Source organism: Meriones unguiculatus, chromosome 4 (assembly GCF_030254825.1).
Source record: "Meriones unguiculatus strain TT.TT164.6M chromosome 4, Bangor_MerUng_6.1, whole genome shotgun sequence".
Taxonomy (NCBI): domain Eukaryota; kingdom Metazoa; phylum Chordata; class Mammalia; order Rodentia; family Muridae; genus Meriones; species Meriones unguiculatus.
The window spans coordinates 25,015,088-25,029,938 of NC_083352.1; the positions used below are offsets into that span (position 1 = coordinate 25,015,088).

The 14,851-nt window shown below is 39.2% G+C and overlaps 1 protein-coding gene across 2 annotated transcripts in view; it reads left to right on the top strand.

The window, feature by feature from the left end:
• Purg (purine rich element binding protein G) overlaps positions 1–6,369 on the top strand; it is a 31,209-nt gene extending 24,840 nt beyond the window's left edge. The window contains exon 3 of one of the 2 annotated variants that reach the window (XM_021627243.2): positions 5,470–6,369. In XM_021627243.2, coding sequence (XP_021482918.1) covers positions 5,470–5,607 — 138 coding nt within the window. In that variant the 3' untranslated portion in view covers positions 5,608–6,369. The other variant, XM_021627241.2, reaches the window with a different exon arrangement.
• Positions 6,370–14,851: the final 8,482 nt, after the last annotated feature.

Consider the following 14,851-nt stretch of genomic DNA (forward strand, 5'->3'; position numbering starts at 1 on the left):
GTGTCACCCAGATTCCCACTTTGTCAGCTGAAGAATCAGTCAGCACAATAAAGACTTTTAGAGCTAGAAAAGACTGTTGGTATCCCCTGGTCTAACCGCAGAAGTCACTCAGTCCAGGGAAATCACTCTCTTCTCCAGGGACTTTGGTTTTTCTGCTTTAGCCACAGTCCACAGATTGCAAATCATACAGATGTGCAGCTGTCTTTTCATTCCTTCTGATAGTGGGCTGCAGCTTCCTGGCTTATTTCCTTGATTCACTGTCTGAATTGGCTTCAGGAAAGTATCGGCTGCCATGTGCAGCAGCTCGTCTTTAACTAGAACACCTGGCAAAGGTAAAGATGGATAATTCCTAGTTTTAGGGAATGTTGTAGTCAGTGGTGTCACTGGCACTCTAGAAAACACACTTTGGTCGGCTGTGTCAGGGTGACTTCAGAATGAGTAGGGCTACCCTGTTAATCAGAAGGACATGCCACCTACCGTAGTGCAGAGGAGGCCGGCACAGCTCTTCATGGGGTCCTCTGGCGGGAGTATAATATAAAGGTTATTGGTCTATTTTCTCGGTCCTGTTTCTCTCTACATTAAATCAGCAGGTGTTTCTTTTGTATATTCCAAGCTCTGCTGCGTCTGACTATTAGAGCAGGATGCAAGATCCTGTCTTTGGTCCCAAAGATGATAAAATACGCTTGCCATAGAGTAATACATCACTGCCCACAGAGTAGAGCATTCGACTCTTATAAACTCTGCGCAATTCAACCACTACCCATGCAGTTGATTAATGTTGCCAGCCTCGTCCAGATACAGGGAGAAATACATGCTACAGATGTTGTGAGGTATTTTACAAATGAGAATTCTGTAAACATAACAGCTAAAGAAAAGACAGAAAAGGTTAAATAATATAGTAAGAATGCGTTTCTTGCAGACGGTCAGTATTTATATCAATGTGTAGAACTAACTGTACCACAACCTATATTCTAGGTGAATACAATTGTCTAACTCCTACACTGTCAACAATGTGGATTAGCAAGAAAGACTCCACAGCATTAGATTATTTGGGGTATTAGATCAGGTAAATAAAGTTGGAATATTATATATACTGTAGACTTTCCATGTCTTCAACTTTAAGAATTTTATGCATTTCAGTGTTTTTTTAAGTTCTCTAACAGATTTTAAATGCTGAAACTATCAAAGTCTATTACTTAACGGTAAAGGAGATCATTTCTTATGCTCAAAAACTGTGAGAAGATCCTGCGGGTAGACCATCTGTCTGTCCTGTGATTAACTGTCAGTACACTGGGTTAGGGTTAGTGGAAGAGGAAGAGTATTTGCAATGGTTTCTCATGCACGATCCTTTCCGATTTGACTGTTTTCAATGTTTGTCAGTTTTCTCAGAAGACTACCATATCAGTTTCTGTCTCATAATCTAGCCACAAAAGATGAAAGGTTTGCATAACTGGACTTTTTTTTTTTCTAGATGCCTTTATTAAGTCATTCTTAGACTGTTGAGCAGCAGTTCTCAACCTGTGGGTCGCGGCCCATTTGGGATCCGCATATCAGATCTTTACATTACAATTCCTAACAGTAGCAAAATTACCATGATGAAGTAGCCACAAAATAAATTTACGGTGTGGAGTCACCACAGCATGAGGACCAGTATCAAAGGGCCTCTGCATTCGGAAGGTTGACAATCCCTGTTGTAGAAGATTCGAAAGCTGCAGAAAAAGAAAGTGATCCTTTCCAAGCCATTTAGTGTTCTGTGATGGTGAGCTGATCCTAATTTTAGCAGTAGTGCTTTTATGTTTTCACCAGCCTTCTCACTGCATGCTGCCCAATTAGCCTCTGACATGAGAGACCCCAGATATCCTGCACCTGGTACTACCGAGCTTACGGTCTCACTCGCTCCTGAATGATACAATTTTCATCTCAGTTTTCAAAGAAACAACCTCAAGTTTAATTTCATTACACTCAGAAATAGTAGAAACGTTCAAAATTTAAATTTGTATGCATGCCAGTATTTGAACTATATATTAATACAGTTAATACATGGTAAAGAGTCATCTTTAATTCTTATCTGATGAAATGGGAATTCAGAAATATGGGGAACTAATATACAGTTCTTTGATTTGTTCTATATTTCGTGCTTTGGTCTCCATTGTCCTTTTATCCTTATATTTCTTCTAAATATAACTTGTAAAACACATTTCCATTTAGTGTTTCTATTTAAATAAAAGGGATAGGATTATGTAAAATCAATATCGCACGTTTTTGCTGTACTTAACAAGAATGAGCAGTTAAGATAGGAAACCTCAGTATTTAATACAGTTTTCCAAACTTGGGTATCAGATCATACAGTTGCTTTTGTGATTGAAGGGAGTAGATATAATATGCAATCAAATAGACAAAAAAAATAGCTAAGCCAGTAAGTTTTTTACAGCGTAAGACTTCTGTGCATCGCATGGCAAAGTTTTGCTAACATTTGCTTGAACGAGATCTCCTGCTGTCGTCAGGTTCTGTGAAGCGTTTTCACTGCACTTGGATGTGAATCCTCACAAAGACACAGGTTCTTACCAGTTACCACTTTAAAAACACTCTGCTGTTTTTGGACAGTTATAGTTCATCTTCCTGGTTATATTTGTGACATTTGTGAGACTGTACTAGTACGCAAAAGATGAACCTATATACATATTTAGAGTTTGAAAAAGTAGAATTGTGTGCATTTTAGAAAAATATATGGTAACTTGTGGCACTTTGAAAACGGAATGTGCAATTATAATGGTTTATACCACTTTGACATTTTTTAACCCTAGAATTACTCTTACTAGGCTTTAGATTCAAAACCAAACCCAATCCTAAAACTAGCACTTTGTTCCTACTCTTCCTCTTTGCTTCATGTGTGGAATGTTTTACATAGATCATTCTCCCGCCGAGTTTTCTCTTCTTATGCCCTGACCTCAACACCTTCTAAGACAGTTTAAATGAGTCCAATTATTATCAGGAAAAACCATGACCAGTTGGTATCATGACCATTTACTCTTGTGCTGATTTAAATATAAGCAAATTCTCTTGTTAAAATTCTTTCTAAAAAAAAAAATTTAAACATTTTAAGAGTTTATTGATTTAAAATAATTTGGTAGATATGTAAATAGTCATAATTTATCCTAAAATCTAGATTTTTCTGCACAACCAAGTATATAGATTTTCTGAAAACATGCCCATATTCTCCCAAGGAAAATAATATATATAATAAATGTATTTCAGTATGGGTATGGTTCCATATACATAAATGTCTGTTCAGTCACAGGAATTTACTGTGACATACAATGGGTTGTAAGCAAAGTCGGTGTAAATGCTAACATTAGACTGGGGCATCAACACAAATTATGCATAAACTTGCTGCAACAGAGGGAATCTATTGGCCTGTACCTGCTGATTTAGCATTGGGTTTCTCTAGCCGTCCCTACTTAAGGCTGTACAATCATTTTAAGTGAAGGAAAACAGAAACAAATAACTTTTTTAAATGGCCTCATTTGCCACAGTTTGAAAACTGTTGAATTATTTTGAAGTTCATTGGCCACTAACAGCTTGTTTTATGTACAAGTCATAGCATTTAGAAATCACACATCTCCCCTTCCCTTTAAAATGTATTGAGAATTGATGCAAATTCATAACTCTTAACTTCTAATTATTAAAAATCATTATCTATATTGAAAGAGTAAATGACATAAGAACTACAAGAGATTGGTAATAATGTAACCCATAGACTATCAAGCTTTGGTAGTGCTGGGTTTCTTGCAAAGCCTTAAATTAAATATTTTAGTGAAAAAATTACCTGATAAAAGAAGGCACTTTATTATCTGGAGCTAAATATTTATCTGCATAGAATTTGTCTAAAGATCCCTTAAAGTATTCTTTATCCTTTTATAACTTTATCCTAGTTATACATTTTTCTAAAGCCACGTAGTATATAAAGTGATAAAGTAAACTATTTTAATTTAACAGAAAATTGTGTTACATATTATAAACAACAAATAATACAGAAAATAGTAAAAGAAAAGTATATGTGAAAATACCGTGTAAGTAAGTTAACATATAATCATTTGAAATTACCATGTAAAATTTTTAAAAATTAAAAAAAAAATTTAGACAGCTTTTATTTGTTAATTCTTATATTTTAATTAGCTCTACTTTATCTCAAAAAGATTATCAATAAGAGGGCAATCAGAACTATTAAACTAGCCTATCATAGCTTTATTCTATTTTGACTGAGCTTTTTCAATGTAGCCGTAAGACATTAAAAATCCATTTTGTTTCTTCTTTGTTCAAGTCATGCAGACTTGGTGAATTATCAAATTTGAGTCATTCCTGTAGGTGTGTTGGTATATATGTGCTCCCTCTTGGGGAAATCAGTAGTTGATTATACGATTAATTTAGTCAACAAAAAAAAATACAATTTTTTTTTCAAGAGTATCAACCCTTGCATGTTGATCCTTAACATCTGCCAATGTACAAATGATAGGCTAGTATTTCCAATTTTGTTTGTGAACAGTGTATCTAAACGTTTAAGAAAACGTTTTCCATGATGTTACTTATTTTTAAATCTTTCTACACTTTAGCCTTTTTCTCTTTAGTTTTAAGTATTTTAATAAATGTAAATGTTTCCTAGGCAGAGTCATCATTTCATGATATAGAAAAGAATCAAGTTTATCAGGTCTTTCCTCACCCAGGAGAGACTAAAAACAACTTCTGTGTCAATTGTTTGGTTTCTGTCTTTGTTTTCTTTTTAAAATACGATATATTAACCCACAGGTGTGTGACTGTCAAGGCATGAACAATCTTAAGTGTAGATCTATTGAGTACTTTGTGATGCTGAGTAACAGGCTTCTCTCAACCTCTGTGATGCTAAGTATTTTCCTTAGAACGTTTGTTTAATGTTAGATTGTTGTTCTGAAAGATGTTGGTCCTAGCGGGATTTTTAAAAACTTGGAAAACAAACGCATGTATTACAAGTATAGAAATGGTGAATTGTAAACTTACCATACAGGACTGATTCTATTTTCAAACATGTTTCACTGTTAAATATAGACAACATAAAATTGCTGCCATATCGTTGCTGAGTACTCTTTCCTAAATGACCCTGTTATCACTACTCCAGATTAGATGTGGGGCAGATACATGATTGACTCCTGTATCTGCATAGATATTTCCAGGTATATTCTTCTCCTGGTGAGTAAGATTATATTTTCCATGATATCAGTACATTGAGATCCGAATATACCTGTATCAATGCTTACTGCACATTTCTTATACAGTACCTTCATTTGCCAAAATTGGCCTAGGCTAAAACTGGAGGGTTTGTTACATGTTTTCTGCCAGAAAGATTTTCAATTAGGAGTGGGTTTATACTGTGAAAAATAGTGGAACTCCCTTTAAAATTTCTTATTTGCTAAATTTAAATTAATATTTTTTCTTTAGCTCACAAATTACCCTAAATCCAGAGAGAATCTCAACCTTTTTCACTGTTGTCAGAGCAAGCATAAGGAACAGCCCTATGACACCACAAAAACAGTTGAGGAATCAGGACTAAATCCCTTATGTTACACTCCAGAATAAAGACACTCGGTGAAAGGAATGAACTGAAGTTCATCACGAGTGCAAGGCTTCTGCACTTGGCATTCCTGCACGGAAGGGAAGACAGGTCTCAACGCCATTGGCATCATTTCCACACTGACCTTATGTGGAAAGCCCTCCACCACCCTGGAGGATTCTCGGCTCACTTGGGTTTGCTCTGTGGGGGGAATGTTTCCTTAACTCGCTAAGCCTTTCAGTTTCCAAATCGCCATTTGCCAGCATTGAGGGAGAAGACACGTAGACTTGAAAATACTTTCTTAAGAGATCATGTAACTATATAACTCTAGGTTGAAATTTTTGAGGGGGGGATCATCTCAATCCACTGCCTCCTCTAATAAACACTTTTTTAAAAATCTGTAACTGTTTTAGTGTTAACAGGGTACAAGGTGGTTTTGTCCTGTATTGTATTTCAAAGGTTCTCATCGGTTGTGATGTATTGTACTGTATGAAAAGAAGTCAGAAATTGCCTTGTATTGTTTATAATGGACCATAACACATATTAATTCAGTTTTCATGTTCCAAATTTTTCAGTGATGCATGTTCACAGTTAGGTCCTAAAATCCTGTGGTGCTAATTCCTCCATAATTCAATGGTGCTTTTGTGGATGCTAACTGCACACATGCTAAACAAAGCTTGAAATCCAAAACTTCCCTCCCTTCCTCTGTTTATATGAAGTAAAATAAAATAACTTGAACTTGTCTCAAAGTATCACTGACAATCTAATAAACTGGTTTATATGTGTCATTAGTTTGGATTCTTATTTTTTAGAAGTCACCTCAGTCACACTGGGCCCCAAATACTGATCTTTCTTTTGGGGGGGGGTGTAGTTTTATAATTATTTTTTGTATGTTTTTTATTTTAGTTTTTATTAATTACACTTTATTCACTTTGTGTCCCCCCCGTGGTCCCTTCCCTCCTCCCCTCCCAATCCCACTCTCTCTCCCCCTTCTCCACACATGCTCCTCCCCAAGTCCACTATAGAAGAGGTCTTCCTCTCCTTTCTGATCCTAATCTATCAGGTCTCATCAGGAGTAGCTACACTGTCTTCCTCTGTGGCCTGGTAAGGTTGCTCCCCCCTCAGGAGAAGGTGATCAAAGAGCAGGCCAATAAATTCATGTCAGAGACAGTCCCTGTCCCCATTACTATGGAACCCACTAGGACACTGAACTGTCGTGGGCAACATCTGTGCAGGAGTTCAAGGTTATCTCCATGGAATGGTCCTTGGTTGGAGTATCAGTCTCAGAAAAGACACCCAGATTTTTTGGTTCTGTTGCTCTTTGCGGAGCTCCTGTCCTCTTCAGGTCTTATTATTTCCTACTTCTTTCATGAAATTCCCTGCACTCTGCCCAAAGGTTGGCCATAAGCCCAGGGCCAGATGGTTTCAGCACAAAATTCTACCAAATGCTGATCTTACACGTGTTTATTTCATTATTCATCTATACCTGCAAATTTATGTTTTCTCAAGGAACTTAAATCCAGTTGATCAAACTTCTGAAACCATGTTTGGATAATATCCATAAAACCAAACCCTGTCAGATGTGAAAATAAGTATGTTGAAAAGACCAAACATGTACCAATGTGCCTTTGTCTGTTTTAGTAGTTTACTGATATGGGGATCATTGGATTGAGCCAGCAGGAAAGTAAGGATACCTTCTAAGTATTTCATCCCAGATAATGCTAAAAGGACCCACTCCTCCAGAACCATCTTTGAAGTAAGAGTTGTGGGATTCAAGTGTGGGCTGGCAACAGGCATGAGGCCTTGGGTTCAATTTCTGCAATGCAAAAGTCAGAAGGAAAATTTCATTCTTCAAATATGAAAATAAGGAAAGAAATAATCAGATTGTAATTTCCCAGAATAAACTGATGTCATGTATTAGAACAGATAATAGAGAAAAGCATGATGATGGTATCAGGAGAAGTTACACTTTGCCAGCCCTATGGAGAAACTGTAGTATGAGGGAGGCTGCTAAGGACCTCTGTGAAATCACAGAGCATTTCTCCCAAGCCAGAGATAAATTTAATACTACAGCCATATGCACATTTGCATCCTAATCTTGTATCTTTCCTTCACCACTGGGGATATTAAATTTTGGAAAGAAAGAAAAAAAAAAAGGAAGCAAATTACTAAGGCTTCTCCGACAACAGTCATTGACATCAACTATAAAGGACTCATGTTTACTGGTCTGGTGACTGAAATGCCATTTCTATACCAATGAAGTTCTTTGTCACACATTAATGTCATCTCAAGTAGCTGTTGAGTCTCATCTGGCCTCTGACATCAGAAACTAAAATTTAGAGAATGGAGTCACAGTCATGTTCCTCTGACTCTTGAATAAATGCAATATTCCTAATTCACAGCCTCTCCCAGAGATACTTCTGTCACATAGCACCTGTTTTACAGCATTCATGTGCTACAAAATAATTCCACATTGCTTTAATGAAAGAGGGAGTAAGTGAATATAGGAATATTTTAGAGTTTATTTCTGGCAGTGTCTGTCAACATAAAGTTAATTCTATCTTCAAGAAAAGGTAATATTTTTTTTTTTGCTTTTGTGGGAGAAAAAGTTTTTTATATGTGAAAATATTTCCAACCTTAATCTCATAGTCAACTAGATTTCTGTATTACTTTCCACTACAATATTTGTGCCATCAAAATTTTATTCTTAAAAATGTTATCTTTTGAAGCACTCTAACTTAGTGAGACCACACCTCAAAATGCAAAGAAGACTGGGGGTGTGGTTCCTGGGGGAGAGTTTGCCTAGCATATTTGCAGCCCTAGGTTCAGTCCTCAGATCCTAAACAAAATTAATTCAAATAAATAAAATTCATCTGCCTTATTTTTTAAAAAAAATCAGTCCCTCTTTATAAGCAAAACTTTGATTCAAGGATGTAAAAGTTACACATTTATCTATAGGTTTCAACAGTATTTTGGGACATTATCTTTTCTGATCCTAAACTAATGATTTTTATCACATTTTAAGCTCAAGATCTATTTTTCCCTTCTAAGTCCTTTTAGGGAAGCGTTTTCTAAAGAAATTCAGATGATTTCCATTAAGGAAAATCTTTCTATTAAAATGTTAACACTGAGAGCCCAAGCTCACTCATCTTTGGGGACTAATTTGTCACATCAGGAATAGTTTGAGTCTGAAAATAGACAATGACCTTAAGTAACAAACAGAATGAGCCCAGCTAGTTCATTTCAGACTTGTGCCCCTTATCATTATCAGCTGTAGCACTGCATACAGATTCACACTTAGAACTAATGCCATCTTCTTTCTTCTTACGTCATCCCTGGAAAGAGGAGGTGGCTGTAAAAAGTAATACAATTCACACAAAAGTGAGAGCTACTTCATCGTCCTTAACAAAGCCCAGAATGCAGTGAGGTCAGCTCCACACACAACTCCTTGCAAATTGATGTCTTGTACTCTATGAATGGTAGACGAACCCTCCACTTTCACAGCACATGAGGTTTGATGTCATAAAAGACCTAACAAAAGACACACAATGGAGAATGACTTCTGAATGGAAGGATTGACTCCCAGCTTTGTGTATGTGGAAACTTGGTTTTGTTAGTTTGTTCTGAATGAATTCATAAGAAAGTCCCTCAAAACAAGGTCATGAAGAAAATCCTTTTGAGCACCAGATGTCCAGTGGAGAAATGAAGTAATTTACAATAGCAGAAGTGTTTCTCCTGGGGAACTGGAAGAAGCTGTGTGTGAGAGACAGACTTTGAATTTTGCTTTTCTACTCGTCAATTACTGTTTCATAAGCTTTATTATTTGTTTTTAATTTTAGAAATCACATTTTAAATGAAAGGCGTCAGGGTTAGAGACTTAGCCAACTGCTCAGCATCTTCTTTCTTCAGTAGAAAATTCTGCTCAGATACGATTAATAGCAGGATGTTCTTTGACAAATAAAAAAAAATCAGATGAAGGAGAATGAGTAATATTCACGCGTACCGTCGTCACGATGTCTCCGTGAGGCAAACCTCCAAAGAAAGAAGTTCACATCAGCTCATCAGAACACAGTCCCTCCAGCCCAAGAGGGAGAACGCTAACAAATCCTTACCCTTTGATTTTTTTCTACCTTACACTGATTTCACATCTTTCAATGTAGAGCTATTATGGTTTATATAATTCAGTCACACAATCTCATATTCAGGATCACTTTGGGATCATTAATGATAAGATGCAATTTATGGTTATCATTAAGCATTATTGTTGCTCATAAAAGTAATTTATAGTTTTCATGCAGTTTCTACTAAGCACCAACATTAGTCATACACTATCAGTAAGGATATCCTTCACCATGACAAAAGTTTTATACATAGTAGCTCTCTAATCGTGGGCCCCCTTTTTTGTTTCCTGGGTTTGGCTTTGGCTTTTGGTCTTTCTGTGACAGGGTCCCACTTAACTTAAGGCTGCCTCAAACTCCCTGTGTAGACAGGGATGACCTTGAACTCCTGATCTTTTTTGCATTCGTCTCCTTAGTGTAGACATGCAGCACCATACCTCGTATGTGGTGCTGGGGACTGGATCCATGGCTTCATGCATGCTAAGCAATCACAGGCCCAGCTGAGCCACAGGCCCAGCTCCTTGCTTTGTTGAGACAGTATCACAGTCACACTTAGCTAACCTGCTACTCACAAGGTGGTCCACGATGGTCTCAAACTCACAACAATCCTACCCCAGACCCCCAAGTTCTGGAGTGACAGGCATACATTACCCACACTTAGCTGTACCATTCCCCTCCGTGAGGGAGATTTGTGGATCATTCCAACTCAACAGTAGTGACCAGTGAAAGGTCAAGATCCCTATTCCTTTGTGGCTCTTCTCAGCAGACCACGGCACTTGTTACAATAGAGCAGATACAGTGCTGGGATACTTCTTGACCCCTTTCCTGGCAGCCACTACTAATTGACCACACTCAGCATGCAAGATTGGCATATTTGCCATTCCTTCTTAGACACCCACCAGCACATGTCCAAGCCATCTGTGTTAGTTCAGATCCTCCAAGAGACAGATGCCAAGACGAGATTACATGGGCAAGAGATTCACGTCTTAAAGGAAGTGCCAGTGAGAACCACGGTGGGGAGGGGGGCGGTATACCATCAGACTGTAAATCAGGTCTTCTCCTCTGAAGAAAAACCACAGGGGGCAGGGAAGAGAAGACAAAAGGAATAGGGAATGTATTTATTAAACTGAAGTGCAGTTCTGTGCAAATTCCATCCTTGTGGGGAGAGTTTAAGGCCAACGAGCCCCTTTAAAAAAAAAAAAAAAAGGCCAGCATCTTGCAGGTACAGCCCTGCCTGGCATCTCTGTCACGTATCATTTCTCAAAGTGCCTGAGAGGAAGCACATTCCAGTGCCAACATGGTGACTGAATTAAGAACACAACAGCTGGGTCAGCAGGTCATTTACATAGATCTGTAGAGATGGACACTGCAAACAAGAGCCTGTTATGAAAGTCCATCCCTCAGATTTCCTACTCTTGATTCCATGGTTGAGCGACAGGCTGTTTCTGCATTCCGTGAGGCGGCTTCTGGATGGTACAGTATTTGGTTTGCAGGTGGATGCCATCTACCTCCTTTACCGTGAGGCAGATTTTCTTGTGGAATGTCTGTCTCTGCTGCCATGCTTCTGTTCATGTGCCTGTCACACCAGTTCCGAGATAATCAACGGCAGTGTTAGTGAGACCAGGGGGCCACGCCCCCAGTGTCTACTGGCTGTTCAGTACCGCTTTCATCATAGCTGTTAATACACGACACAAAACTCTTCATAGTGTGTTTGTGTTCCAGTATACTCGGATTTCCGGCCACTTCCCTTTAAAATTCATGAGCAGAGAGCTAAGCCATTGGTCAGTATCTGGGAACTGTAAATACAAAGTATATAACCAGATATGTAACTTAGAGGTTCTCACATAGCCACAGATATAAGGTGAGAGTCACTGTTACATCCATTGAGAGGGATAAAGTTAAGACCGTTTGGACATACTGTTCATGCCATATTAGTCACAGCCTCTGATCCTATTCAGTTTTATAACTTTATAACTTCGGCTGCACATGTCCAACTGTGAATTACAAGGTTCAGCAGAATCCAAATCATAATGGGCAAGTCTGTTCTCATAATCTAGAATCATTATCTCTGCCAGGGCTAAATTGTATTCCCATTACTTTTTCTTCTCTGCAGTGGTTGGCATGGTTTTATCCCAGAATCCCAGGGGCTATATCATGAGAGCTGATTCTCTCCATAGAACCTGCCATCACTCCAGTTTTGCTCACTTGTGTCCTTTTTTTCTACACAGACAGCTCCAAAACCACTGGGTCTGTTCAGTCATCTGGACCAAGCAGTATGGCTATTATACGTGCTACAAAGCCCTGACCTGCTCTGAGCCCTATTCAAAACTGGCAGTTGCTAGCTACATCACACAGAGTATAAGTCAAAACAATATTCTTAGTTGTGGAATATACTGTCCTCAAACCCAAAGAGGTTTCACAGGCTGATGTCCCTCAATGTGAGAGGGATACAAGAGGTACCTGTTTGTCTTTTACTTTAAAGATGTCCTGGCAAGATTTTGACTGTCAAGTCTGTCTTCTGAAAGCTTCACTAGAGTGCCAGGATTCTGAATATCCACAGGGTACATTCTGGACCTCTCATTTTCTTCAGCCTCCTCATAGTCACACTGCAACTTCACTCTGTTACAGAATTCTTTTCTCCTGAAAGCAACTGAGAAATCTCTGCTTCACTAAGTGTTGATCTTGGCTTTATCCATACTTCCAAGAACTGTCTTTATATTGTCTTTCTATTTCCTGGGGTGTTGGATTTGGGGTCCTGAGAAAGTTGAATTCCTAGTCACTTAATCAAGCTCTCAAAAATATAGCCTAAGGGGTACTCCTGGGACTCCTGTCAGGAGAGTCCAGCTGATCTTGAAGAATAACAACTATAGCATCTTCTTCCTTCATAACAGATTCCAGCATCTGCCCACCTGGGCTTTGCTGAGTTTGAACCTTGATGATCAGACAAAAGAGGGGATAAGGGAAGCTACTTAGAAAAAGGCATGCTACTTTCCTCGTGGGCTCTGCAGCATCTTCATGCACAATACAAGTGCTAGGTCTTACCAGGAGGAAGAAGACACCTCTGCAAGCCTAAAAAATTAAGTGTGGGGATGTATGCCTAGACTACAAGGACAGCCATCTCCATGTCCTCATCCCAGTTTTCAGTTTTCAGGTCAGGGTTTTTCTAGGGTTCCATAATCCATTTTCCTCTTGCCCCAACACCTGTTCCTGGATGAACACATGCACACCTAGAGATCTCTGCAATTCCATATACTTAGTCCTGTTGGTTCTGGCACACTGTAGAAGGTAAGTGCCTCTTTGTAAGTCACTGGAAAGACCCCGTGCCTCACACTATTAGTTAAGTTCTCTTATGCCGACAAAGGCATGAATTTGACTTAGGAGCAGTAGGCCTAACTCTTGTCATCTTTGGAGATATTTTTCACTGAATATCTTTCAAATGCCTCAGCCATCACATCTGCATCTTTCTCCCCTCCCCCCCACACACCAGAATATAGTCTATGGTCGCCATCAATGAAACCTTTTGCATTTGATGCACTACCTTTCCATATGAACAATTCATTTCCCATCTATCAATCAAGCTACCCTCCTCTTTACCTGTTGGGCAGTTAATGAGTAATCTTTAAGTTAAGATCTAACAACCTGTCTTCTTGGCACATTCTCGGTACTACTTGTGTTAGGGCAGGTCACCTGGGAAACAAATCCAGGACAGACAGACGCTATGCTCTGAAGGTGAAATGTCTTCACAGGGTCACATTAGATGCTTGGTGCCCCCGATAGTGGCACTATTCTGGGAGGTGCCAGAAGTTTTAGAAGGTAGGTTCTAGGAGAAAGCAGTTCGCTCAGGGCATGGTCTCAGAAGATACACCCTACTGAATCACCTGCTGGAAAACCCCTCTTTCTCTTCTTCCTAGCCACCATGAGTTGAACAGCTCTGCTCCACATGATCCTACTGCCCAGGTGTTCTGCCACACCATGACCCCACAACCAATGCAGCCAGTTGTGACCAACAAAAACTCTGAAAGTGGGATCCAAAATAAATCTTCTTCTGAGTTGTTTCTTTCAGATACTTAGTACAGTGATACAGAAGTAATTAATGCAGTAGGATTAGGTATGTTAATGATTTATTGAGGTAAACGCTAGTGAGAGGTAGTGACGGTGACGATACATGGAGCGGCATCAGATGCTTCCCCTCTCTGCCAGGTTCCATAGTTCACAGACCATAATTTATTCATTAGCATCCCAGCCTGTAGGGCATCCTGATCCTTTTTGTGCATGCATGCCAGTATTTCTCCTGTGGATTTGAAAAACATACTGGATGACTTGCTACATAAGAAGCAGACAGAGCTCAGGCCTTCAAGAATGAACAAGGCAGGAGAGCGGAGCCAATCAGTGTGTGCATGATATATGGAAGCGTGGAAGCCAAGAGGAACTGGCCTCTAAAACATGAGTCCTTGATTCTGATGAGGACGTCCATTTCCGGATCCTCAGTATCCCTGGCAAAACTGCTGCCTGAGGCTATGAGTAGGGAAGAATCCTAGCTTACTCGGCTGATAGGAAGTGGATAATGCCCAGTAGAAGAACAGCCATCTTGACTCTCAAAAGCATGTGCAAAGCATGTGCTCACATCTGCATACACACACACACACACATGCACACCAACTGAGCAAACCCAGGTGATATATGCATATATTTATTCCCAACAAGTCAAGAGTCAGAATCAGAAAGATTTCAAGTTCAAGGTCAGCCTAGGCAACATAAACTATAAGACAGATGTGAGGTAATCTCTAGGTCCCACCCCTTACTGAAGAGCTGCTGGCTGTGGATAGTTGCCATGGAAGGGAATATCATTCTTTTTCAAGACAATGGCTACTGGTAGGTTTCCCATGCTCCAATAGATGGCTTCAGACAAAAGTAAAAAGTCTGAAAGAATAAGCAAAGAGCTCAGAGCTGCTCTTTCCTGTGGTCACCAGGCTGTGTGACTTGCCCACCAAACCACACGCCAAATCTCAGTTCAAGACAAACATTACAACCCTCCAACATGAAAGCCGCTCAGCACAAACATATAACGGGGTTTTAGCCAAATGGATTGATTGTTAAGACTAAGTAGATTTTGTCACAACGCTATTCAGTATTGCCAGAATGACTTACTGAA